The sequence below is a fragment of the Asterias rubens genome, chromosome 21 (assembly GCF_902459465.1).
Source record: "Asterias rubens chromosome 21, eAstRub1.3, whole genome shotgun sequence".
NCBI lineage: Eukaryota > Metazoa > Echinodermata > Asteroidea > Forcipulatida > Asteriidae > Asterias > Asterias rubens.
Window position 1 is genome coordinate 8,803,935 of NC_047082.1, and position 24,864 is coordinate 8,828,798.

The 24,864-nt window shown below is 39.4% G+C and overlaps 2 protein-coding genes and 1 long non-coding RNA gene across 3 annotated transcripts; 1 reads left to right on the forward strand and 2 right to left on the reverse strand.

Annotated features, from left to right (window-relative positions):
• Nucleotides 1–4,117: 4,117 nt before the first annotated feature.
• On the reverse strand, nucleotides 4,118–8,212 carry LOC117304338. The gene is made up of 3 exons (XR_004520592.1): nucleotides 8,157–8,212; nucleotides 6,745–6,824; nucleotides 4,118–5,106 (listed from the first exon to the last, which is right to left on the reverse strand). It is a non-coding gene; the product is annotated as an uncharacterized LOC117304338 (long non-coding RNA).
• Nucleotides 8,213–9,994: 1,782 nt separating this feature from the next.
• LOC117304337 lies at nucleotides 9,995–17,553 on the forward strand. The gene is made up of 5 exons (XM_033788727.1): nucleotides 9,995–10,109; nucleotides 11,533–11,568; nucleotides 14,282–14,341; nucleotides 14,462–14,626; nucleotides 15,442–17,553. Exons 1-5 carry the CDS (start codon nucleotides 9,995–9,997, stop codon nucleotides 16,806–16,808), a joined length of 1,743 nt encoding a protein of 580 aa, XP_033644618.1. The 3' UTR covers nucleotides 16,809–17,553.
• A 1,024-nt stretch (nucleotides 17,554–18,577) lies between these two features.
• LOC117304863 lies at nucleotides 18,578–24,767 on the reverse strand. Its single transcript, XM_033789489.1, has 3 exons — nucleotides 24,218–24,767; nucleotides 22,058–23,056; nucleotides 18,578–19,975 (listed from the first exon to the last, which is right to left on the reverse strand). The coding sequence occupies exons 1-2, from the start codon at nucleotides 24,582–24,584 to the stop codon at nucleotides 22,605–22,607; spliced, it is 819 nt and encodes a 272-aa protein (XP_033645380.1). The 5' UTR covers nucleotides 24,585–24,767; the 3' UTR covers nucleotides 18,578–19,975; nucleotides 22,058–22,604.
• Between the last annotated feature and the right edge of the window lie 97 nt (nucleotides 24,768–24,864).

Here is a 24,864-nt window from a genome sequence, read left to right on the forward strand (position 1 = left end):
ACATTGGACGTGTGAGCAATGTTGGAGGTTTCGGCCGAGGTCTCGGTTTTCCCCTCCCCCTCGGTATCGGACGGGGAGGTCTTGACTACAACACTGCGTGGGAGGGAAGGGATTTTTTTTAAGGAGGGACGATGGCGTGGGAATATAAATTATATTGTTTGTTAAACATCGCGGCACCTACCACTCTTTAAGCAAATTATGACAAACTGAATAAAACACGCCTTAAAAGTTTACGCTAATGATACTCTCACACAGTGTGTGGCTAGTAATATGCTAGCGAATGTGCTCACGAATGGAAATATATGACAATTGCTCAAGCAACATTCACCACAAATTCACTACGTTCACTAGTCATTCTCTACCTCCTCTTACGAAGATCGGTCACTTTATGCTGCTCTTACACGGCACCATATGCTAGCGAATTTTATGCTAACGGAAAGAAAATTATTTGACACTCGCTCAAACTTCGCAACATATGCCGTGTCTTCGTATACGTTGGTAACAAATTCGGAACGTTCACAAAATTATTCCCCACCTCCTTACGAAGATCGTTTCTAAATGTCAGCAAATGTTGTGAAGACAGTCATTAGCCGTAAGATTGGTAACGTTGGTAAAGCGTGCGTAAGCGTTGGCAACATTCGTAAAGGCATTGACAAGCGTTGGTAAAGCATTCGTAAAATATATTCGAAGGATATTAGTATAAGGAGAGGGCCGACCGAGGACGATCGAGGGTTGAGACCGAGATGAAAATATTCACTATTCAACCGCCATTTTGGACGAATTCAACGCAAAATTCAAATCTTCGCAAGAACATTCGCCGACCGAGAACATTCACCATCAAATCGCAACTTTTCGGCGAGTTCATCGCGAATTTCAATATTCATATTCGCAAGAATATTCACCCAAGTGTGAGAGTAGCATATTTCAAATAGTCATATTCGGAAGAATAGTTTGCCAAGTAACAGCATCATAACACGCCTACAGTGACTTGCAGAAGGCCTACCGAAATTTTGACAACACGAATAAAAACAAAACGCGTACAAGCGCGCAAACGGCCGGGTATAATAAACGGGACAGGAACAACTTAAATGAACTGACAAAATAATAAGAAAAGGGGGGAAATGGGACAACACAAAATAATGAACAATACGGGGAAAAATGAATGGGGCTGGGAAAATATTACGGGAAGGAAAAAAAGGTAGGCCTTATAGGCCTGCTAGTAAAATTCAGGAAACAAAATAACGAAACTGGATACAAACGGTAATGGGAAAGAACTAAACTGTGGAATACATGTATTAGAATGTTGTGCCCGGTTTTTATATCTGGTCTTTTTGTTGTCCATTTTTGTTTGTCTTCAATCTGTCCACGGTTTTCTTGTTTACTGCCTGCCTTAAAGGCACTATTGGTAAGTTACTCAAAATAATTATTGGCATAAAACCTTTCTTGGTGACGAGTAATGGGGAGAGGTTGATGGCATAATACATTGTGAGAAACGGCTCCCTCTGAAGTGCCAAAGTTTTCGAGAAAGAAGTAATTTTCCACGAATTTGATTTCGAGACCTCAGATTTAGAACTTGAGGTCTCGAAATCAACCATCCCATCTAATCGCAACACAACTTCGTGTGACAAGGGTTATTTTTCTTTCATCATTATCTCGCAACTTCGATGACCGATTGAGCTCAAATTTTCACAGGTTTGTTATTTTGGGCATATGTTGAGATACACCAACTGTGAAGGCTAGTCTTTGACAATTACCAATAGTGTCCACTGCCTTTAAGGCCCGATCCCACTGCAGCGATAACGATAACGATCAGGACGCAAAGAGAACGCTTTCTATTGGTTGAATTGCTCCACGCAGAATACGCACACGCCGATATTTTTTATAGAACTTGCGTTCTCTTTGCGTCATGATCGTTATCGTTATCGTTATTGCTGCAGTGTGACTCGGCCTTTAGGCTTTTTTGTTTAACTTAATTCTGTTGGTTGCTTTTTCTGTGATTTATTTATTTATTTATTTACTTTTGTTGCATTATGAAAAAAAAAAAACATGTTTGGACCGACAAAGAATAAGCACTAGGGGAACGGACGGGCCAGGGTACAATTTCACAAAGCATGATGGGTTCACCACTGGGATTTGTATTGTGACACCACACCTTACTTAGTGCTTTGTGGAATTTCATGTCAGTCCAGCGGTAAATTTGGCAACTTTTCAACCAAATGACACCGTAATCTACAATTTATATCTCTCTCGTTCTCAAAAATAAATAAATAAGTAGTCCTAAATAAATAAATCATTCAAAAACAAGCCCGTAACAAAATCCATATTAGTCCCGTAAACTGCACATGTTATAGTTGGCACACGGTCCTGCCAACAGTGGACCCAGGAAAATGAATTTCCCACATGTTTATCGTCAGCGTTTCCACGAGCCAGTGAATCCGCCCACGAAGCTTCATAGTATGATTTTCTGTTAGGTTGGTCGGGGGGAGGGGGGGGTGTGCAGGCGTGCAGCTCACTTAAAAAACTCCCGTTCCAATGCTAACTGCTAAAAATTCGTGAAAAACTCAACAACTGCCCTATGTATGAACTCTTGAAAACTGTATCATCCAAACCCGCCAACAGAGGGCGGTAGTTATTGCTTGGAGTTGAAAAATTATTGTAAAAACTATTGGTAAGGGAGGTCGAGGGATGACCGAAGAAAATATTTACTAGCCTACCGCAATTTTTGGGCGAATTCATTTGTTTATTCATTTTCGCAAGAGAGAGCATCATTACACGTTTACCGGGACTTGCTTTTCTATAGAACCTGCTGCCACCTAGCGTTCCAAAATCCGGCTCATTGAAAGTGTAAACTTCTCCATTGGGATGTGGAACTTTTACACTGGAAGTGCAACTTTCATGTGATTTATGGCCATATTAGATTTATTGTGATGCTAATTGTGCTGCAGATTTAGTTTTCATCCCCTAGTGGTTCAAGTGCATGCAGTGGCAGCGTATAGATTGGTATAAAACTGGGTTTTTTTTTTTTTTTTTGGGGGGGGGGGGTCAAGGATTTTAATGGCACAAACATTTTGGGAATTGGTAATAATTATACAAATACTTATTCAATACATGTACTTAGAAACTACAAGGAAACAGATGCAAAAGTACGTTAAAACACTCTTTTTATTATTAGAGAGCTCAAAAGTTCAGTTCAAACAGTATAGATTAATACTTATTGTGTTTAAAAAAAAAATCATTTTAAAAGTAAAACAACATTGTAATAAAATTCATTCAGAAAGCTTGGGAAACAAAACAAACCTTCAATGTTGCCAATGAAATTTCTGTCAATACCAATGATCACATTTAAAAAAGCTTTTGATTTACCTGTTCAATGCATTGTAAATAGAGATGCGAGTGTTACAAGGCCCATTCCAATTGAAGTGGGAACTCAAAATCATTTACATATAAATTTATGGTAATTACCAACTACAGTTGTACAAGGTTGATTTTTCTTTGTTGAGGCTATTTCAGATAGTAAAACGGTTAATTAGAGTTAATTTATTTATAGTAAAACAAATTGACTTAATTTCAACATAGTTTGAAATATAACAAAAGCCTGAACAAAATTGTTTAGATTTGGATCAAGTAGTACCGGTACTTTTTTGTTTGTTATATTATAGACAGTGTTTATTTGGTTTGCGGTAACACCATGTGTGTATCTACTTGCCAGGTAGAGTTTGTTCTTAGAGAACTGTCTTGCTTTATTCTACTGCCGCGGAGTAGATAATCGGAGGTTCAGGAGACTTCTCAGTTCTGAAAAGAACTGTCCTGCTTATTAACTATTACCAGGGCGGATGGTATAGAAAATAGACTGGACTACTACTTTAGCTTATAGGATCGTAATTAACTGTACTGCCGCGGAGTCAGTTCTGAATTGGTCTCAACGTTTCGACTAGCTTGCTCTAGTCATCGTCAGGAGACTGTAGTCCAGTTTATTTTCTATACCATCCGCCCTGGTAATAGTTAATAAACAGGACAGTTCTTTTAAGAACTGAGAAGTCTCGAGAACCTCCGATTATCTACTACGCGGCAGAAGAATAAAGCAAGACAGTTCTCTAAGAACAAACTCTACCTGGCAAGTAGATACACACATGGTGTACCGCAAACCAAATAAACATTGATACCTCACCAAGCAATGCCTCAAATCCTATATTATATAGAGTCTGTACAAAGAGCTGGCTGATTAGTATTGGCAATGCTATAGTGACATAAATAAGCACTGAAACAATGCCTGGAATGATTTCCTTTAATTTTTTTTTTAAATTGAAAGTAAAACATTCAATGTGAATTTATACCATATTTGAATGAGAACAATCACGAGAAACCTTTACGAATGACGAATAATCTTATTATTATTATTATTATTATAAATTATTATTATTATATTAGAGACTGCACATGAGAATGTTTTACTGCTGTCTGGTATGACCGATACTCTTACCATCAGTTGGACTGAAGCATTTTGTCAAGGCCTTTGTGGCTTGGACTCCTTTGTACAGCCGCTACCCCAAGCAACTGGAAGGAGATACCAGCCTGCGAGTGGCGAGCACGAGGGCCTTTTTACAAATTAATTGCTAGATGTGACAGGGTCAGCATATTTGAAACAAATGTCTATTGCATTAGTACCTTTTTCTAGATTATGGCAAACTAATTTATACTTCATTCTCTTATATTATTCCAAATTTATGTCACCATAAAATCACTGCCATGATGTATTTTATTTCTTTTGAGTATTTTCCGTTAACTCAACTCTTTCCGAACAAATAGACAAAATTAAAAGGGAAAGTCTACTTTTTGAAAGCACTTTCCATACAAATTCTGTATAATGCACGTTTAATTCTCTATAAACAATTCCTTAACAAAAATGCAAACAAGTTGTAAAAGGCCTTTGTGGCTTCCCAACTAGACTCTTGGGTGTGGTCCCCCCTTCCAGTCGCTTGGGATCTCAGCTGTACAAAACTGTCCAATCCATGAATGTCTTGACAAAAGGCTAGTGGGACTGATGATGTACATTAAGTTACATTTTTTAGTCCAGTACTGCTTGAAGGTTGATTTCTACATTTTTAACTGCAGGTGGATAAAAAAACAAAGACAATCAAAAGAATATAATAATAGTGCAATACTTTCAAGCAATGATGTTCTGACAAATAAACTCGGTTAATGTGGCGTTTACACATAAACAGAGGAAAGAACTGTGTGAAATTTCCCCTTTTCAACGAAAGAAATTAGGAATATCTGGAGCCCTTAAAGTAACAGGTAAAAATCATTTGACCAAAAATAATTTTCCCTTACACATAATGTGTTTTAAGCACTGTATAATCAGAACTTCCGAGAGCTCTATGAAAAAAAAAAACCATGGGCAAATCACTTGCGAGGGATTGGAACCTGTGACCTTTGCATTGCTAGAGCAGATGTCTTGCCACTAGACCACCGAGCTAGCCCGATGGCTATAGAGATATTTACATGTTGAAGTATGAGGCCTACAGACCCCTTGCATTATACCAAATGCTGCAGGTACGCTGAGGTCACGTGCACGTTTTTATGCACAAAGAACACAGCTACAGTGTACATGTATTGTCCAACAATCTGCCATCTTTTGGCCTCAGTGAGGGTATTTTTTAAGAGTGTGACATCATACCCCTAATTACATAGCACCTATATAATGGTTTAGAAGGTGCGTGGTGTACTATTGAACCAGGAACACCGGAGCAAATATAAGTGCAGTGTGTTGTTTTATGTATACTACACAATAATAATAATAATAATAATAATAATAACAATAATGAAACAGCTTTTATAAAGCACCCTTAAGCCCCAAATGGTCCCGAGGATCCTAAAAAAGGTTAAAAATAACCAAATTATGAAAAAACAGAACAATTTAAGATAAACAAATTTGGAATGATTAAGAAAAATACAAACACCCAATGACTTCAATGCTTTTCAAAACTTCAGCAAGTAAGAAAAATACAGGACACTTTTAAGATAAACAGGATGTACAGCTTTACATCACATCTGAAGAATGAAGCAATAATGGTACTTGATGTCTTGCAACACAAGTGTCATGATCAGGACTCGATCCCACACGTCGCTGAAACACCAGAGCTTGGGTTTGGTGCTCTAGCTTGCTCGACCAACACCCCAAAAATGGGTTTAAATCATAAATAATAAAAAAATAAAAAAAATGAAAAAACAGCAGCCTATGTCATTGCCTTTTATTTTAATCCCTCAACAACATTTGAAATGTTGTCCGTTATCATTTAAAGCGGTAAACACTATTGGTAATATTGTCAAAGACCAGTCTTCTCACTTGGTGTATATCAACGTATGCATAAAATAACAAACCTGTAAAAATTTGGGCTCAATTGGTCGTCAAAGTTGCGAGATAACTATGAAAGAAAAAAACTGAAAAACACCCTTGCCACACGAAGTTGTGTGCTTTGAGATGCTTGATTTAGAGACCTCAATTTCTAAACTTGAGGTCACAAAATCAAATTCGTGGAAAATTACTTCTTTCTCGAAAACTACGTCACTTCAGAGAGGGAGCCTGTTAAACCCGTTTCTCACAATGTTTTATACTATCAACCTCTCCCCATTACTCGTTACCAAGTGAGGTTTTTACTTTTATGCTGATTATTACTTTGAGTTATTACCAATAGTGTCCACTGCCTCTAATGAATACTTTCCCAGTCCTTTTTTTGTATTTACCTTTCTGTTTAGATGTCACATAAGAATCCAATCCTTTGTTTTTCTCTGTTCATCACTCCAGCTGCGTACCATGCCAAAAACTGTACAAATGTATTGGTCAAGTGAGTAAATTGAATTGTATAGGAAAGTTACGTGTTATATACAGAATGTGTATGTGCTTTGTCTTGAGATAAACCCATTAACTGGGGGGGGGGGGGGGCGCTTACATCTAGAAACTATAAGGCTCCCGGCTCACGGGGGAGCCTTTAAGTTATAGTTTCTAGAAGTAGGGGGCGCTGTACTACTTTTTAATTGTTATTGACATCTTTGGTCATACTACCATAGTCTAAAAAAGAAGCACAGTGCCAGAGTGACTGGGTCTAGTCTTGAGAGATCATATTAGTTGTCCGGGATTAGAAGTATAAACACAGAGAAAAAAAATCACCCTCATTCATAAACAAACATAATGTTTGTACATTAATTAATCAGAAAACATTTCTGTATCCTGTCACTTTTTCATTTTCGGAATATGAGATTCCTGTTGGGGTCCTACTACTTGCCGTCAACTCGCCGTCAACTCACTTGCGCCGTCAACTCGCCGTCAACTCCTCCAATATACATTTAAAATCCACAAAAGAAGCATAGAACTGTAAAGTTTCAGCTCAAAGAGCATTCGCGTAAGTTTTAGGTCATATTTCGGAATAAAAATTGATTTTTTTTCTCGTGAAAAAAAATTCTCGAAGCCAAAAAACTGTCGGCCGCCATCTTGCTTTTTCACAATGATTAGTCTTGGCCCAAGATGTCAATGATTGGTACTTTTTTTTTATCAACACAAAGTCGTTTTTGTGAATGAATTTGTACCGAAAACCATGAGAAATATGTAGTTTAGCCCAGACTTAACACTTCCGTGCCCCCTTTTTATAGATTTTTCATGTAAATTTAATGAGTTGACGGCACGAAAATGAGTTGACGGCAAGTCGGCGAGTTGACGGCAAGTCGGCGAGTTGACGGCAAGTAGTAGGACCGTCCTGTTGCAATAAAAATGAGATTCCTGTTGAGTGAAAGTTTATCACTGCAACCACCGTTACTTACACTACACTATACAGTGTTGCAGGATACAGAAATCTTGACCATTAGTCAAAAATGACTGTCATCACACGACAATGCTCGATAAGGAGTTGTCAATGGATTTATTCTTGTTTTATCTTACATTGAAATTTATTATTATTATAACCATAACCACGATAATTATTTCCTTCCTCCCTGTTTGTTATAAAAATAACAACACTTTATTTTACACTCACTCAAATTAGGGCCAATCAAATACATAGGCCTACTAGTATTACTATTATATTAAATAATTCACGTTAATCATTATTATTTACAGTGACCAGTCACTTTAGTTAATACAGGCAGTGCAACAAACAACTTACCGAGCAAGATTTCCACCAAAATGTTTATGTTCTTTGTTGTAGTACATAGTACTCAGTACTAATAGTAGTAGACAAGACAATTTTTACCAGTTTAATTTTAAGGTCTAGACGTTCAGCCATTGAAACGGCATGTTTTCTTTTCCCCTGAAATAATTTTGTTCACTTCGAGGTAAGTAGCGAATTGAAAAAGTGTAGTTCAAAAATATTAAAGAATTTTGGTTCAAACTTTCCGGTAAAATGTAAGATTTAACCACCATCATGTTTGTAGTTACTGTGTTTAACCATGCGACGAGTACATGGAGTAGTATGATTGGTGCGCTGGTACTCGGTCTTCCCCCGTGCATTGGCTGAACACACAGCGACATGACGAATACCAGTTGTGTATGATGTAGGATTCCCCCTGCACACACCATACATACATACACACAATACATACATTACGGAACTACACGCGAGTACATTGAGTAGGGCGAGTAGGGCTGTGTAGACCCTACACGATATGTGCGGTTGAAATCTCGTCCCATATCGGGCACCATATGTCATTTTCACTGCAGTAGTATGGTTCAAACCGAGTTTGCGTTGCCACCACACTTTAGGCGTCGGGAGTTCAGACGTGGTGATGATATTTTCTTAACCGTAGAGGGCGCTAAAGCAATTGTACGGTGATCGTTTTTGTGTTTTCCCCCTACATTGATATTGACGGTCTGGTTTAATGATCTACTCTTTGAGGTGGTTTTATTTGCGGTTAATACTTCTTGTAAAGATTGAACTTGGATATCGATTTTTCTGCCAAAACCAGTGACGACTAATAATTGCTTTAGGGGAAAACCTATACACTTGGTTATGATCAAATGGGGTCCACTTTCATAAAGCACTGTTATTGCAGAAAATACCGCTAGACAAGATTTCTTTGCTAAGCAAAACATTCTCTCAAGCAATATTTTTAGCAAGTTTTTGAGCTTTTTTGTTGAACTTGATGTTTTGTTTTATACCTGCATAAGCAACTACCCCATTGTACTTTTTGCCGTATATATCCAAAGTGAGTCACTAGTGTTCAGTGACGTCACCGCACATGACAATAATTACAGACAACTTGGACTAGCAACAAACTGTACTATGCACAAAAAAACAACAACACATCGGCAGTACAACTGTGGCGATATTACAACAGCCGACATTCTTCAGAAAACCTGAGTGGAATTTGAGCGAACACTCCTTCTCGAAGACAGGAACAGTACGTTTGTTTTGCCTGCTTAATTCTTCTTTAAATAAAGGCTGCACAAAAGAACAAAACATAACTGCAGCTCATTTTGCCCGGCTGTTTAAAAGAGTTGTCCAAAACAATCGAGTGCGCAAAAACATAGACCAGTACGTAACTTGGAAGATCCAACCATTATTTTGTTGAGCTACAAAAACACATTATTTTACCTGGAGGGTCATAACTCATAATTCGAATGATTTCCAGAGTTGAACAACAAACACTATAAACTCACAGTTAACGTTAACTCGGCCTACAACTTAGATCGAACGGCTTCCAAAATCAATAAAAACGTCCAGTTCGGTTCTGTGTGCACTATCGTGTCTCACACACAGTGTCTGCAAGTTCGTCTTGTGACAAAAGTTCCGTTGCCCTAATTCGATCACTTTCATCGATCCGCGTACTATCCACTGCCGTGAAGAACTCGCTGCTGCCCCGAGTAGATACCTCCAGCGCCCCCAACACGCTGACTTCACACGGCTCACCCGACCCGTCTTCAGAACCCAGCACGACGACCCCCGGACGGAACGGCCACCCTAACTTGTCGGCCGTAAAAAAAATGCGCTTCCGACGGTTCGGGATGGGTCGGTATTGCCGCTTTTTGACGCTGTTGATTTTATGCAGTACTGCAGTCTCCATTGTTCTACTGGGAAGGCTGTGGAAACTCGGGCTGCATGTGGCTGCAGGGCGGGGAAGTAAGTCATTTGAACTATGATTAACTTGTGCTTTATGGTGCATGCAAGTTGCATTATAATTTTAACACACTCTCCCTGTAGGCCTACTGTGGCCGTAGGCCTATACTCGGGGTGTATTATAGGACCTACTGTAATATCCTATACAACCACACAGGAACCGAATATCGTGTTGTGATTTTAGGAAAATAGGGCCACCAGTACATTTGCCTGTATGTTTTGAACACATTTCAATTCATTACCGAGAACTGCTTCGAACTGTTTCACAAAATACTTATAACCGTTGCACAGACTAAAGTGTTTTCCCAAAGGCCCTTATTACTCATTAACTGCTGAGCGCCATTCCCGCGCCACAGACGGCAGGTCGGATTGCAATTATGTTCAGCACATTAGATAGAATTGCCATCCTTATGATGTTTTTTTTAAGAGGATTTTCCCATTGAAAAGCACTACGACAGTTGCAATTTTGGTGTACAGAAAAAAAAATATTACAGCCGGATCTTGGTGCTGTAGACCTAGATCACGATGGAGCCCCTCCCAGTCCCGGTCACTTGGAGACGCAGTCTTGGTACAAGACGTTTCTATTGAGAAGCGACTACAACATTTACACGGGAAGTGATATTTAAACAATAAGTCTTGCATCAAGACTATTGAGTACAATGTATAAAGGACTCGCGTGAGAAGTGAAGACTTGTGAACTTCCCGAAGGCATATAGACATTAGTCTTTTAAAGGCACTGGACACTATTGGTAGTTGTCAAAGACCAGTCTTCTCACTTAGTGTATCTCAACATAATATGCATAAAATTAATATCAAACCCTGTGAAAATTTGAGCTCAATCGGACATCGAAGTTGTGAGATAATAATGAAAGAACAAACACCCTTGTATCATGAAGTTGTGTGCTTTCAGATGCTTGATTTCAAATTCTAAATCTGAGGTCTCAAAATCAAATTCGTGGAAAATTACTTCTTTCTCAAAAACTACGTTACTTCAGAGGGAGCCGTTTTTCACAATGTTTTATACTATATAAATGTTTCCCAATTACTCGTAATCAAGAAAGGTTTTATGATAACAATTATTTTGAGTAATTACTAATAGGGTCCACTGCCTTTAAATGTAAATGTATTATGAGAATAAACCATTTTTTTTTTTTTATTTAGTTTTTATTATTTAACATTTATTTCATCGTTGTCCATTCATCTTACAATACATAGATTAACATTACATTCAGTGACGCAATAACATGTTTATGATAAAGTAGGCTATTACAATGTATACGCAATATAAATAATAGATTAATAACAATTTTATAATAACCATGCAGACATTAGATGTGAATAGGGAGGGTTGGGGGGGGGGGGCTTTTGGATGTGATAAACTCTATATTGTGCGATTAATACTAATGCTCTGTTTTGTCAACAACAGGTAAAGGAGATGTATTTGGCGGGAAAGCCGGTAGTGGTATGTTTCCTTTAGATTCTTAAAAAAATTAATTGTTTAATAATATTTGATGATGAGAATAATTTACTAAGTGACTGCCAGTTATAGCGGAAGAGAAATAGCAATTTCTTGTGTTTGGTGGTTTTTGTTTGCTCTTGTAATGGGAGACTTTCTGGGACGATAGAGGGCAGCAGACTTACCGGGTAAATCCATTGTTCTCAGAATTATGCGCATGTTCAGAACTACGTAGACAATGGAAATTTATTTTACCCGGTATGTCTGCTGCCGCCTAGCGTTGGAAAGTCTCCTATTGTGTCATATCACTTTGCCTTATCACTTCAAAGACTCTGTTATAATGTGTGTATTATTTATTTCAATAGTAAGCATTGAACACTTACAGAGTCCGGCCCTTTCATGGCAAAACTCGAAAAATTACATTCTTGAAAAAACAACCCGAAATGCTGTTTTGTAAAAAAGAAAAAACGTGACGAAGTGTAACAGGAGGTCGAGATAGAACATGGTATAATTTATAATCCCAACCACAAATAGCATGCCGCTGAAACTTTGAATTTGCAAAAAAGTAAACCACCCCAATTTACCCAGAAACAAAGTTCGAGTTCTGTTTTGTAAAGGAATGGCTGAGACAATCAACGATGTTACTACACAAATAGATTATGAGTCAAACCAGCCTCAAGACAAAATTGTTTAATGTTAACCACGAACTGGATGAAATTGAAGAGAAGTTTAGAGACAGTAAATCAACGGTGTTGTGTAAATATTTGGGGAAGTCCCCCCCCCCTGTTTTTATTATAGGCCTTTCGTGATGTTATGTTGTTTACATACAACACCAGACGTACAGTATGGAGGACGGAAAGTGGCCATCTGCTTTTCTGGTATCAGAAATGCAGAAAAGCAGATTTTATGGTTGTTTTACATGAATTTTTCTCCTTTTCTACTTTTCTGCTACCAGAAAAGCAGATTGAACGTTTTGTGAAAATGCATTTTCTACGTTTCTACTTTTCTGTTACCAGAAAAGCAGGTTTTACCTTTTCTCCTAATGCTGGCGGACGAAAAGTGGCCATTTGCATGTCTGCTACCAGAATAGTAGAAAAGCAGATTTAACGTTTTGTGAAAATGCCATTTTCTATTTCTTTGCTTTTCTGCCACCTGAAAAGCAGATTTACCCGGGCGGCCGAAAAGTGGCCATTTGCTTTTCTGCTATCAGAATATTAGAAAAGCAGAATTAACGTTTTGTGAAAATGCAATTTTCTATTTCTCTGCTTTTCAGCCACCTGAAAAGCAGATTTACTCGGGCGGCCGAAAAGTGGCCATCTCCTTTTCTCCTTTCAGATACCGGAAAATCATATTTTACCTATAGGTGGCCGAAAAGTGGCCATTTGCTTTTTTCGTTCAAAGGACCGCCCGTGAATATTTCAGTTTATTGAACAAGTCCAAACGTGTCACCTGTTTCATTTGACTCGGGAAACTGTATGACTGACCGTGTTTTTTATAAGAAAATAATCCTTGAAGTCTATTTTGGATGGTAGCCGTGAAACCTCCGCCAGAGTATTTCCTTTGAGATGCCGCGCCGCCTGCGTCTTCCAGTTTCGACTGACTGACGTGATTGGTTCCCCAACACAAACACAAACACAGTTCGGCGTCGTGCATTGTGCGCATTTTCATGGTTCACGTTCACGGGCCGTCCTTTGAAAGCGAGAAAGCAAATGGCCACATTTCTGCCACCTACTGCCTAGGTAAAATATGATTTTCCGGTCGGTATCTGAAAGAAGAAAAGGAGATGGCCACTTTTCGGCCGCCCAAGTAAAATCTGCTTTTCAGGTGGCTGAAAAACAGAGACTAAGAAAACTGCATTTTCACAAAACGTTCTGCTTTTCTACTATTCTGGTAGCAGGAAAGCAAATGACCACAGTTTCGGCCGCCAGAGTAAAATCTTTTTTTTCAGGTGGCAGAAAAGCAGAGAAAAAGAAAATTGCATTTTCACAAAACGTTAAGTCTGCTTTTCTACTATTCTGGTAGCAGAAAAGCAAATGACCACTTTTCGTCCGCAAGCATTAGGAGAAAAAGTAAAACATTCTTTTCTGGTAACAGAAAGTTAGAAACGTAGAAAATGCAATTTCACAAAACGTTCAATCTGCTTTTCAGGTAGCAGAAACGTAGAAAAGGAGAAAAATTCTCATATAGAAAACATAAATGCTGCTTTTCTGCTATTCCGATACCAGAAAAGCAGATGGCCACTTTCCGTCCTTCATAGTACAGGCAAACACTTCACACTCTTAAACTTCACATCGAAATAGTAAAATGACAAAAGCCATGTACACAGCCACGCGAGGATAACAATATTTTAATTGTTTTGTTTTCTGTAAAAAGATTAGTCACTAAGGCATTTGATACACAAAGGCATTTGGTACAAAATGTTGTAAAGATTGATTTTAAGAGTGAGCCCACTCTTTAACTGCTTCCTGGAGTGTTTTTGGTTTTACGCCCAGTGTTTGCCCGTTTTATGTCACCTTTGTCAGAATAATAATTCAATTGTGACAGTGTTTATAATTATTTAAAGGCACTAGGGATAAACAAAGTGGGATACACAAAGTGAACAGTGTTTATAATTATTTAAAGGCACTAGGGATAAACAAAGTGGGATACACAAAGTGAGCAGACTGTCCAGTTCCTTTTACATTATTGATTGATTTATTTATTTTGCTTTTCATTCCAGTTGGTGGACTCTTCGCAGGAGAGACAAGAGTGACTGATTTATTCGAGAAAGAATTTCGAGGTAAACCATTTATTATGAAAACATTTTGAAATGATTGACTAGTGGCTTTGCCTGTGTAGAATTTTCGTAGTCAAAATGGATATGACGTCATTATCATGCAAACCTATTATTTTGACGTAGGTCAAGACCGTATGCCGCCCTCTGTTGAAACCATGGACCAGAAGAAGACGTCACACACGGGGGACCCACTCCTAGATTATTTCTTGACAATGTACCTTGACGGGAAAGAGATCTCGTGGTACAGCGAAGTGAACAACAGGGGAATTCTGATGGAAGCTTTAAAGGGCAAGTATTAAATTTTAGTTTAATGAGTTGCTTTTTGAAGGCACTGGATATTTGTTGGCATAAAAAACTTGTTAGCGATCAGTGTTGATAGTACAAAACATTGTGAGAAATGGCTCCCCCTGAAGTAAAATAGTTTTCGGGAAAGAAGCAATTTTCCATGAATTTGATTTCGGGACCTGATTGTGAGGTCCCGAAATCAAGCATCTAAAACACAACTTCGTGCGACAAGGGTGTTTTTTCGTTCATTACCATCTCGCAACTTCGATGACAAATTGAGTTAAAATTTCACAGGTTTGTTATTTTTTGCATAAGTTTATGTTGAGTTACACCAAGTGAAAAGACTGGTATTTGACAAATTGCCATTAGTGTCCAGTGACTTTAAAGATTTGTTTACCTCACAATCCGTTAAACGTTTGGGGTTCTTTTTTGCTATTCCAAGCGACTGTTTTGATGAAATCGGTTCAGCTCATTTTACACTCTTTTCAGTGTTTCTTGTTGATTGTTCCTTTATCAACTTTTGGTTTACTGATTCTGCCATATTCAATCATGGTTTATTTTTTATGCTATCATTTATTGCAATATTGCATATCGAGGCTTTATTTGATTTCTGTTTCTTTCATTTGCATTTTGTATTTTATGTATTTTTGTAAAAAATATAAACATATTTATTGTATTGAATGACAGCATTGAAATAAATGTTATTAAAAGAATGAGTGAATGAACTTGTTTTTTTGCTTACATTTATTTTAAATAATTACCAATGGTGTCTAGTGCCTTTAGTAAGGTAATTCATGTTAAAACATTAATGTTTACAGATTTTATGACCATGATGCTTGAAACCGACGTTCAAATCAAGTGGGACAACGATGTGAAAAAGACGAACGGTACGGCCGTCATTGCGTCCAAACCAAACACCGAGCATGACATCACTTTGTCCGATTGGCTCACCATAGTTGCAAAATTCTCCAACAAAGGCGTTAAGTTGAACTTTGGCAGCACCCACTCAGTAATGTATGGCGTGCCCGTACTGTCAAATCTCAGAACACTTCTACATGCCCCGATTTGGTTACATGCAAATATTTTACCCGGTCCGAACAGCAATGATTTCACCGTGAACCACGAAACTTTTGTCAAGATGATTAGCACCAGTAGTCAGTTACCCAAACTATCCCTATCCCTTGGATGGTCCACGGCATGGAGCCCTGACCCCATCCAACAAAGATACAGTTGGCAACAAGTCATTGCAATGGCCAAAGTTTGTGCCACAACCAAGTTACCTGTTTCGTTTTCAGTGAGGGCTGTTTTCGCGGGAAAATCAACCCGTCAGCTGAAGTGGTTGCTTAGCCTCGCCAGTCGGTTCACAGTAAACATCTGGGCAGATAAATATGACATCATTCCCGTTGCTGAACTCGTCTACGTCCGACAGGTCATGGACCCCAAGAAAGTATTCTACGACCTTCCCTCAAGCATTCTGGACAATATAAAACAAGTTTCCCCAGGCACCAAGTTCTCCGTGAGTTCCGACGATAAGAACGGTCCAGTCTGGAACCGGAACCTATGGGATCCGATTCTTATAAACGAGAACTCCATAGCGTTTCTCGGCAAGGAGCAAGCCGTGTTGGACGGATCCGGGAGCTGGCTCGTCTCAAAAGTTCCGTACAAACCGGAGATGAAGACCACACGGACCATAGTTGTAAGCGGGAGAGTGCAATTTGTAGACGCCGATACAGCCGCTCCGTCTGCAGGGAAATCTGGAGTATACATCTACATACGGAGCACTGGGGTAAATCCGCCTGACCCGGCTGAAGTTCAAGGAATGAGACTAATGATCTCACAGGACGGATCGCTCATGTTATCCCCTTCAAACTTGAACCAAGCTGGTGCCTATAACATGCAATCCACCGCTAAATTACCAACAAGCGATTGCTACGATTTTCAACTGGTTGACAGAGGCGAAACGTATCCGATATACTGTAAGGTGAAGCTACGACAATGCGGACTGCATACAGTAGACGGTGATGGTGAAGCGGGAACCAGTCAGAAGGCGAGCGTTGAGCTTCATATGAACGTACCGTACGAATCGGAAAAGCAGCTATTTTATGTCGCTGTTAATGGCGGCAGCGACAAAAGTGCTGTTATAATTGACGGTCTTTCAGTGGACGAAAGAGTGATCACGAACTAGTCGTCGGGTCAGTATCAGGGCCCAATTTCATAAAGCTGTCCAGCAAAATATTACAACTTAACAATATTTTTGCCAATCAAAAATTGAATGCGGCGGCATCATTAACAACAATGTACATGTGTTTGTAAACTAATTCGATTTTGGCTGGCAACCTGTTTCTGTTAAGCAATACCTTTCTGTGCTTAGCAGGTTTGTATGCTTACAGGCGTTATGACATTGGGCGCTGGTTGACGTTGGGGTAAGGGGGGGGGGATGGATGCTGTGCTGAAAACAAGTGTCCTTTGTTTGATAAAATGACAAGTGGCCTTATGTCATAAAGACGCAAAAGTGATGTACTCTACTAGCGTGCTAGGGAAATTTATTTGACGATGGGAGTCATAGTCCTACAACTGTTGTCTTTATTCATGTTCTTGTATATTTATTTGTAGAGGTGTTTGTTTGTTTGTTTGCTCAAATTGAGAGATTAATTTTAAATTTGATGACAATCTCTCTGCTCCGTGCATCACGGCACTTCGTGGCCCTCTATTGACTAAAGTACATTATAGCAACTGGTCAATTAGACTGGTCCCCTGTCTTTATCCGCAAGGATAAGACAGGTATGCTTTTCAGAACCAGTGATTTCATCGGATACAGTAATTTTATTGGATACACGTGCAGTGACGTAAGCTTCCTATATCTGTCTTTTGATTGGTCCGACGTGACGGTTGGAAGCTTCACTTTCTCAGTGGGTGCGTTCGTTTAGCTTCCCTGGGTCGACCCCGGTATGTGGCGTTTTTTTTTATATAGGACGAACTTGGGTAATTATCTGCACACGTTCGTCCTGGAAAAAGAAAACGCCACACACCAGGGTCGACCCAGGGAAGCTAAACGAACGCACCCAATGTAAAATGGATGACATAGTGATAAAATGAAATATTGTTAGGAATCCGAAGAGAGGGCGCCATCAATTTGTGCACGGAGCGGTTAAAATCCAGAGAGCATTATTTCACAAGGACTTTGAAACAATTCCACCTTTGATTTTTCGACTATCGCCAATATTTCTGGTGATTTTTTATTTAACAGTTTGTTTGTGAATTTCGTGCATTTCTAAGACCGGAGTGAACGATGTTTTTGAATGGTGTAGTGGCCCCGCTCACCTTAAAAAAAAAGGGAGGAATCAGTTATTTTGCAGGAAAAATAAGTTTAAGGAATATAATGTTATGCCCCTTGGGAATTCAAATGGGCAATTGCTAGTTAAAATTGTTAAAACGTTTTGAGGCTCACGAACAGCATTAAAGGCAGTGGACACTATTGGTATTTACTCAAAATAATTTTCAGCATAAAACCTCAATTGGTAACGAGTAATGGGGAGAGGTTGACAATATCAAACATTGTGAGAAACGGCTCCCTCTGAAGTGACGTAGTTTTCGAGAAAGAAGTTATTTTCGACGAATTTGATTTTGAGACCTCAAGTTGAGAGTTTGATGTCTCGAAATGAAACATCTGAAGCACACAACTTCGTGTGATAAGGGTGTTTTTTTATTTCATTATTATCTCGCAACTTCGACGACCAATTGAGCTCAAATTTTCACAGGTTTGTTATTTTATGCATTATGTTGAGATACACCTAGTGAGAAGACTGGTCTATGACTATTACCAATAGTGTCCAGAGTCTTTAATGTAATTGGAATATGAAACCACTTTGTACTTAGAATATTTTCTAATCAATTAAAAAATGGTTGTGCTCACGGAACGGGAAAATAAACGACAAATCCACCCACTCTCGAAACTGCGTTTGCAAATTATTTATAAGCTTCTTAAAACCATCACTCATCGTGTCAATTTTCTGCGTCTATAAAACTGTATCAAATTAGTGGATTAAAAAAAATGCATTGTTCAGTCATTTAACTTTTTGAAAGCCTTCGTGTTCAAAATGATTTAGTTTTGTTTCTGTCACTCATACAAAGAGAATGCAATGGCGGCAGACTTCGACATGCAAAATGTTAAATACAAAATATGACACAATCAGTCAAATAACAGTTTTACTCTAACATAAAAAAAACAAAGTTTCGAAATAAATTTGTGAATAAACATTTATCTTACACTAGCGTCATCAGAACCTGTAGCCTACGTCTTAAATTTCGAAAACTAAGTTGGGTCTATTGAACCATTCCGACACCAGGAAAATGTTGCTCTCATAACCAGTTCTAATCATTTCTATTATTTGTCACACAGACTGCCTTTCCAGGTACTTCTAATTATTTTACATGAGTTCCGGTACATCAAGGAGATAGACTTGTTGACAAGTCGTAAGGTTTTTGTCGCTGTGATAGCGTTCCGCCTATCCGCGATTCTCGCGATAATGGCGATGTTCTTTCACAATATAAACGACTTGTTCACAAGTCTATACAAGGAGACGGTGTTTTAAACTTTACTTTGTGCTCAAACTGAACCAGAAGTGGGTCAATTTTACGTAGTCTCCTGAACAAAATCCCTTTATTTTGCTTCTTTGTCAGCCGTAATCCAGGTCATGATTTTGACCTGGAATTTTGTTGAGTGTATGTACTTTCAGACATCAGTTTTTTTTAGGTAAAATGTGAGATTGTTGAAATTGTTTATTTCCTCTGTGACGGTATCATGGGCGCAGACTCTGACGTCTCGCCGGTATCGTGTTCCATGTCCACTGCATTATGGTACTCTTTACACGTATTTCCCCGGTAGTCCATGGGAACCAGTGATATATCCGATTCGGGATTAGTAAATGCATCCATGTGCGAGTTAACCACCAGCAGTTTCTTGCTATTTCTGCTTGCATTGGCTGCCGCAACTCTATCCGTTTTAGACTTCTTCTGCCTCATCGACGAGGAGAACGTCTTTTTGTTCGTACCGAGTCCCAAGTCGACCTCTTCGTCGTCGATGACGTTGCCGGCGATTTTACCATCGACAGGGACGAAAACGGTGGCACATGTTGGGTTACTGATGACCTGTACGGCGTCTATGTTATGTAGAATGACCTCGGGGTTACTGTGCCGTGGGGTTTTCTTGCAGCCGAATTTACAGCAGCAGGCAAAGGCAATGGCGAATAAAAGCAGGACGACCAGAACGATTAAAGGGATGACCCAGTTCCACGGGATGGAGTACCACACCATCCTGATTACGGCTCAGGGTGAAGGGAGTTTCCTGGCTCTCTGAAAAGAGAAAGATAAGAACAGACGGATTTCAAGGTTTAGTCTGTTTCATTCGATATACGACCTTTGATAATGTCGACACTCCCACTCGAATCGGGGCTGGGGGAAAAGGGGGGGGGGGCTGATGAGAGAAACCACGCACCAAAAACTTATGTCAATTGTGCGAATTAAACTTGGCACAAACCATCAGGCAGAGTGCCAGTTGGCCTTGCTCTTGTTGAAGTGCAACATCATAACATGACCATGGGTACCACGTGTACCAGTGATTATTTCCTTTAATTGGAAAAGGAAGCACGGATTTATGACAAATTTTCAAAAAAATTACCTAAAAGTAAAAATACCTCTGAGAAAATGAATCACCCAACTATTCCGTATAATTAGAAAAAGAGGGAGTGATAACATTTAAGAATTGCGTCCCAGAATTTATGAAATGATTTGTACTTTTCAAGAATTTAGCTGTGTCGCCCAAATGCGGATGGATGGGTCTGGGATTTATCGCCCATTTGGGAATTTGTGAGATTGTTAGACTCCGGTTGTCTATATATGGACGTACTTGAGTTATGACGTCTAGAACTAAAGCCAATTGATTTTTCTGAAAACCCCGCGCAATTAATTTACAACTATGAAGTCGAGTTATAGGCCTTATTTTGTGGGTGGCAATATGGCGCTGGGATAGTGTCTTCATAATAATACACGAGGAACAGACCTTGTGGTGTTTGCGAGAGTGGTAGTATGACGTCGGGATTGCGTCTTCATTGTATATAGACAAGTAACATTTTTGTTGATGTCGCAGAATCGACAATGACAGGTGACGTTTAGTGTGACATGCCATGTCATTGCATTTTCTGCATCTCAGGTGACACAGCGTTTGTCAGTTTCCACATGTCATTGCGTGTCACACGACGTCATTGTAATAATAATATGAATGTGAATGCACATGTACATAGTCGGTAAAGAGTTCTAATGGAAACACACAACCAACTTTTGTAAAGAAGACAACCCATGTAAAAATTTCAGTTTTAGAGGTTGCTTGTTTAGTTGTTAACAATGATATAGCTTGTTAACTCATTATTCAACCAAAAACGTTAAAAAACTACACTTCTATTTATGTTCCCTGCTTTAATGTGTTCTTGGTCAATGTACATTTATCTATCTTACACATGTATGTTGTTTTCATAACATTTTTAACTTTTAAAATAGGTTTTGTAGATTTAATAGTTACGACTCGTGTTTCCTTTACTTGGTAATACGTTGTGCGGTTGGTCTGATTTTCGTTATTTTGTTCAGCGCTTTATATAGGTATAGTTTTCACGTAAGGCATGCTATAAACCTTACTGCACTTGTATATGCGTGTCGAGTTTTGTCTGCCGACTATTCTAATGCCATGAATTCCGGTACGATTACTGAGGTTTGTACACACCAATTAAAAATGGCCGCCGTCTTGCAAGCACACAAGTCAGTGTATAAGTCAAGTTGACACAAAGTGAGGAAGTTAAGGAAATGATACTTACTCGAGAATATCGGATCTGTTTTCATGCAATGTCGACTTGAAGCTAGAAGTGTTGTCAATTGATTCTTCTTACATCAGTAAATTAAAATAACTTTATAGAGTCTTCCTCAAACATCCACTTCCCTCTAAAACAGCCCTAATTACTACAAAGTTATTAATCAAAAATGTGCATAACTTCGGTTACTATTGGTTGTATACTCAGAGTCAACCTACACTGAAAGACTGCGTATACGTGCACATGCGCACCGTACCGTTGTGGCGTTTCCGTTTAGGGTGCGTGAACCAATTTTTATTAATTGCAGCCAGGAAGTTTAATTTAAGTTTCTAAATATAAACTCTTTGCTCCGTGTGCGTCTGGAAGCTGCTTTAGTTGTTTCTAGAATAGACAGACAGTTGCTAAGATGGTTCCGTTAAAGGCACCCTAATGGGTACATTTTGGGACCGAGGGGTAGAGGGGTGGTCCCTATATGATGGAGGGGAGGGTGTGGCTGGGGGGTAATGATGGATCACAGCTTCAAATGTGGGTTGCGGACGACTAAACAAAACACAAACTGTAAATTTGAAATACATACCGGGCCGACGAGGCGCAATTCTTTAATAACAGACTTCACCTAGTCCTTCAATTGTAAATTGAATTCAAGCCGGGCCGATATGAGGCACAATTCTTTAGTAAAAGACTTCACCTAGTCCTTAAAGTATTTTATATCCAAGTGTTGATCTCACCGGATACATTGCGCGTGAAAGCCCCACATCGAACCAACTGACTTGTTTGTGTGATACAACTATCTCCTCTCCAGTAATTCGTGTTGTGGACAGTAGCTCGTGTTGTGATATCTACATTACAAAATGAACGTAGATAGTCAAGACTAGGGTACACCACGCCCCATATAGAGCACTAAATAGATAAACAATGTGTAATAAAGAGAAGAACCAGGGTTAAAACAACTGAATGACTACATCATGTCTCGAGATAACCCACATAAACTTCTCAGAGGTGCCCTGTGCTTTTGCTGTGGTGCCCTTTGCAACTTTCCAGTACAAAGTTACGTGTTCCTCATAGAGATGACCCTGACCAGAGCCAAGTTTACTCGCTCCTTCAAGAGCCAAGTTCAAGGCTTGTTACATTGACCCGGCTTCAGCCATCTCCAGTTCACTCACAACTTGCAAGATGCGAAGCTGTGCGGACGTCTTAAGTCTACCAGGTACCCTCCTCATTTTGGGCACCAGACTCAAACAAAACAGCATATCCTCATCCAGGTTGTCTGGTTTCCTACCTCCTTCGTACATTGTATACGTGTCATTTACATGCTGAATTGTGTTCATCACTGTCGACCCTATACTGGTGTCCCTTTCGACTGGCTGCGCATGCGACCACGATCGTGTCGGTGGTGGGTGTTGTCGTTGGTGTTGTTGTGGGGAGTCGTCTATGTTAATGGTCTCGGGTTCGAACGCCGGCTCAACCTTTGGGAAGTCTTGACTGGTACTCGGGATGTTCAGTTGGTGCACGTCTTCATCGTCGTCAATTACCTGGTCGATCTCATCCTCGTCCTCTTCCTCCCAGTAGGCAGCCGCTAAGAATGGAACAAACACGCAGAAAACATCCTACTTTAAAGGCAGTGGACACTATTGGTAATTACTCAAAATAATTATTAGCATAAAACCTTTGGTGACGAGTAATAGGGAGACTAGGTTGGCGGTATAAAACATTGTGAGGAACAGCTCCCTCTGAAATGACGTAGTTTTCGACAAAGAAGTAATTTTCCACGGATTTGATTTCGAGACCTCAGATTTAGAATTTTGAGGTCTCGAAATCAAGCATCTTCGTGTGACCATGGTGCGACAAGGGTGTTTTTTTCCTTCGCTAATTTATTGCAACTTTGACGACCGATTGAGGTTAAACTTTCACAGGTTTGTTATTTTATGCATATGTTGAGATACACCAAGTGTAAAGACTGGTCTTTGACGATTACCAATAGTGTACAGTGTCTTCAAACAATCGATGGCTCAAATCAAAGGTATATTTTCCCGATGTTTGAGAAGAATACATTTATCACTCGGGCTATTCATATCACGTTTTCGAGAAAATGCACGCCAGATTGGTGTACAATGCCGTGAATTTTAAGCTCGGTCGTTTCATGATGTCAATTAGTATTTCTATATATACTTTCCGATAATTTCAAATCATTTTTCAAAAACAGCAGAAGATGACTAGATTAAGCTCGAAACGTTGAGACAAATCATTTAACAACTTTAAGAAGCTATTTAAGAAGCTAGTCCAGGCCGATTTTCTACCTAACCCAGAAAGCAGAACAAACTGTTCTGCCAGAAAAGAGTTGTTCTTTTCAGAACTGAGAAGTCTCCCGAGTTCCAATTCTACTCAGCTGGTAGAATTTAAAGCAAATAGTCCTCGAAAAAAAATATACCCGGCAAGTAGATACACACAACATGGTCACGTTGCCGCAAACCATATACATTGTAATGTAGACACTTCCACACTATGCAATGCCTCAAATACCATCATAATTAATGTCCGAATCGCCGTTTTGTGTTTTGTTGTTCAGACATGTTTTAAACAATACACAGCCGTATCCGCTATACACCTGCAGCTCATACAGACTGGATATAACGCACGATCACCCAAGTCAAAGGTCAATATGAAACCTGTGTAATACCTCTACATACATATCGGGTATACAGACAATCCTTGTCTGTGTGCCATGGTTTGTACCTACCAGATGGACCCTGCATAGCGTCATCATACGTCACTGCCTTTGATTTCCTGTGCTTAATATGCACAATTAGCCATCGAAGAAACTCATATTTAGGTTTGATAGCAATACCGCTACTACTGCTGTCCAGTCCACCTCGAAAATATCGGATACTTTTCAAATATCTTGAGAACGATGTACGAATGTTGTTGTAGCGTGTGTGCACGGTTGTCACGTCTGAGTGTAGCTCATTGGCAATCGCCAACCAGGCTTTACGTTTGTAGAATGGGCTTTTATAATCTAGGCAGGATTTATTGTAGATGCCCTCATATTTCCTGATGGCCGTCATGAGTTCTTGGTTACTGCATGAAGCTATGTTCACCATCTCCATTTTGAGTTTGCGATGTTAGTATCAATCAGATACAGTCATGAACAAAGAGCCTCGTGCATAATCTATACGCGAAGTGTTTCGTCAGCATACACAGAGCGGTAGTCGCGGTCTTGTGTTGTATGCATGCAGCATTATAATTGTCTGTGTCGAGTTTGGGGTACACACGGCCGTACGGAAAGCAGACGCGGGAAACTGTTTGCGTTGTGACGTGCAATCTGCCTGAAGGCCACTTCAAGGTGTTGGCTTTCAATCAGCTATTTCTACAGGGGCTGTTGTTACT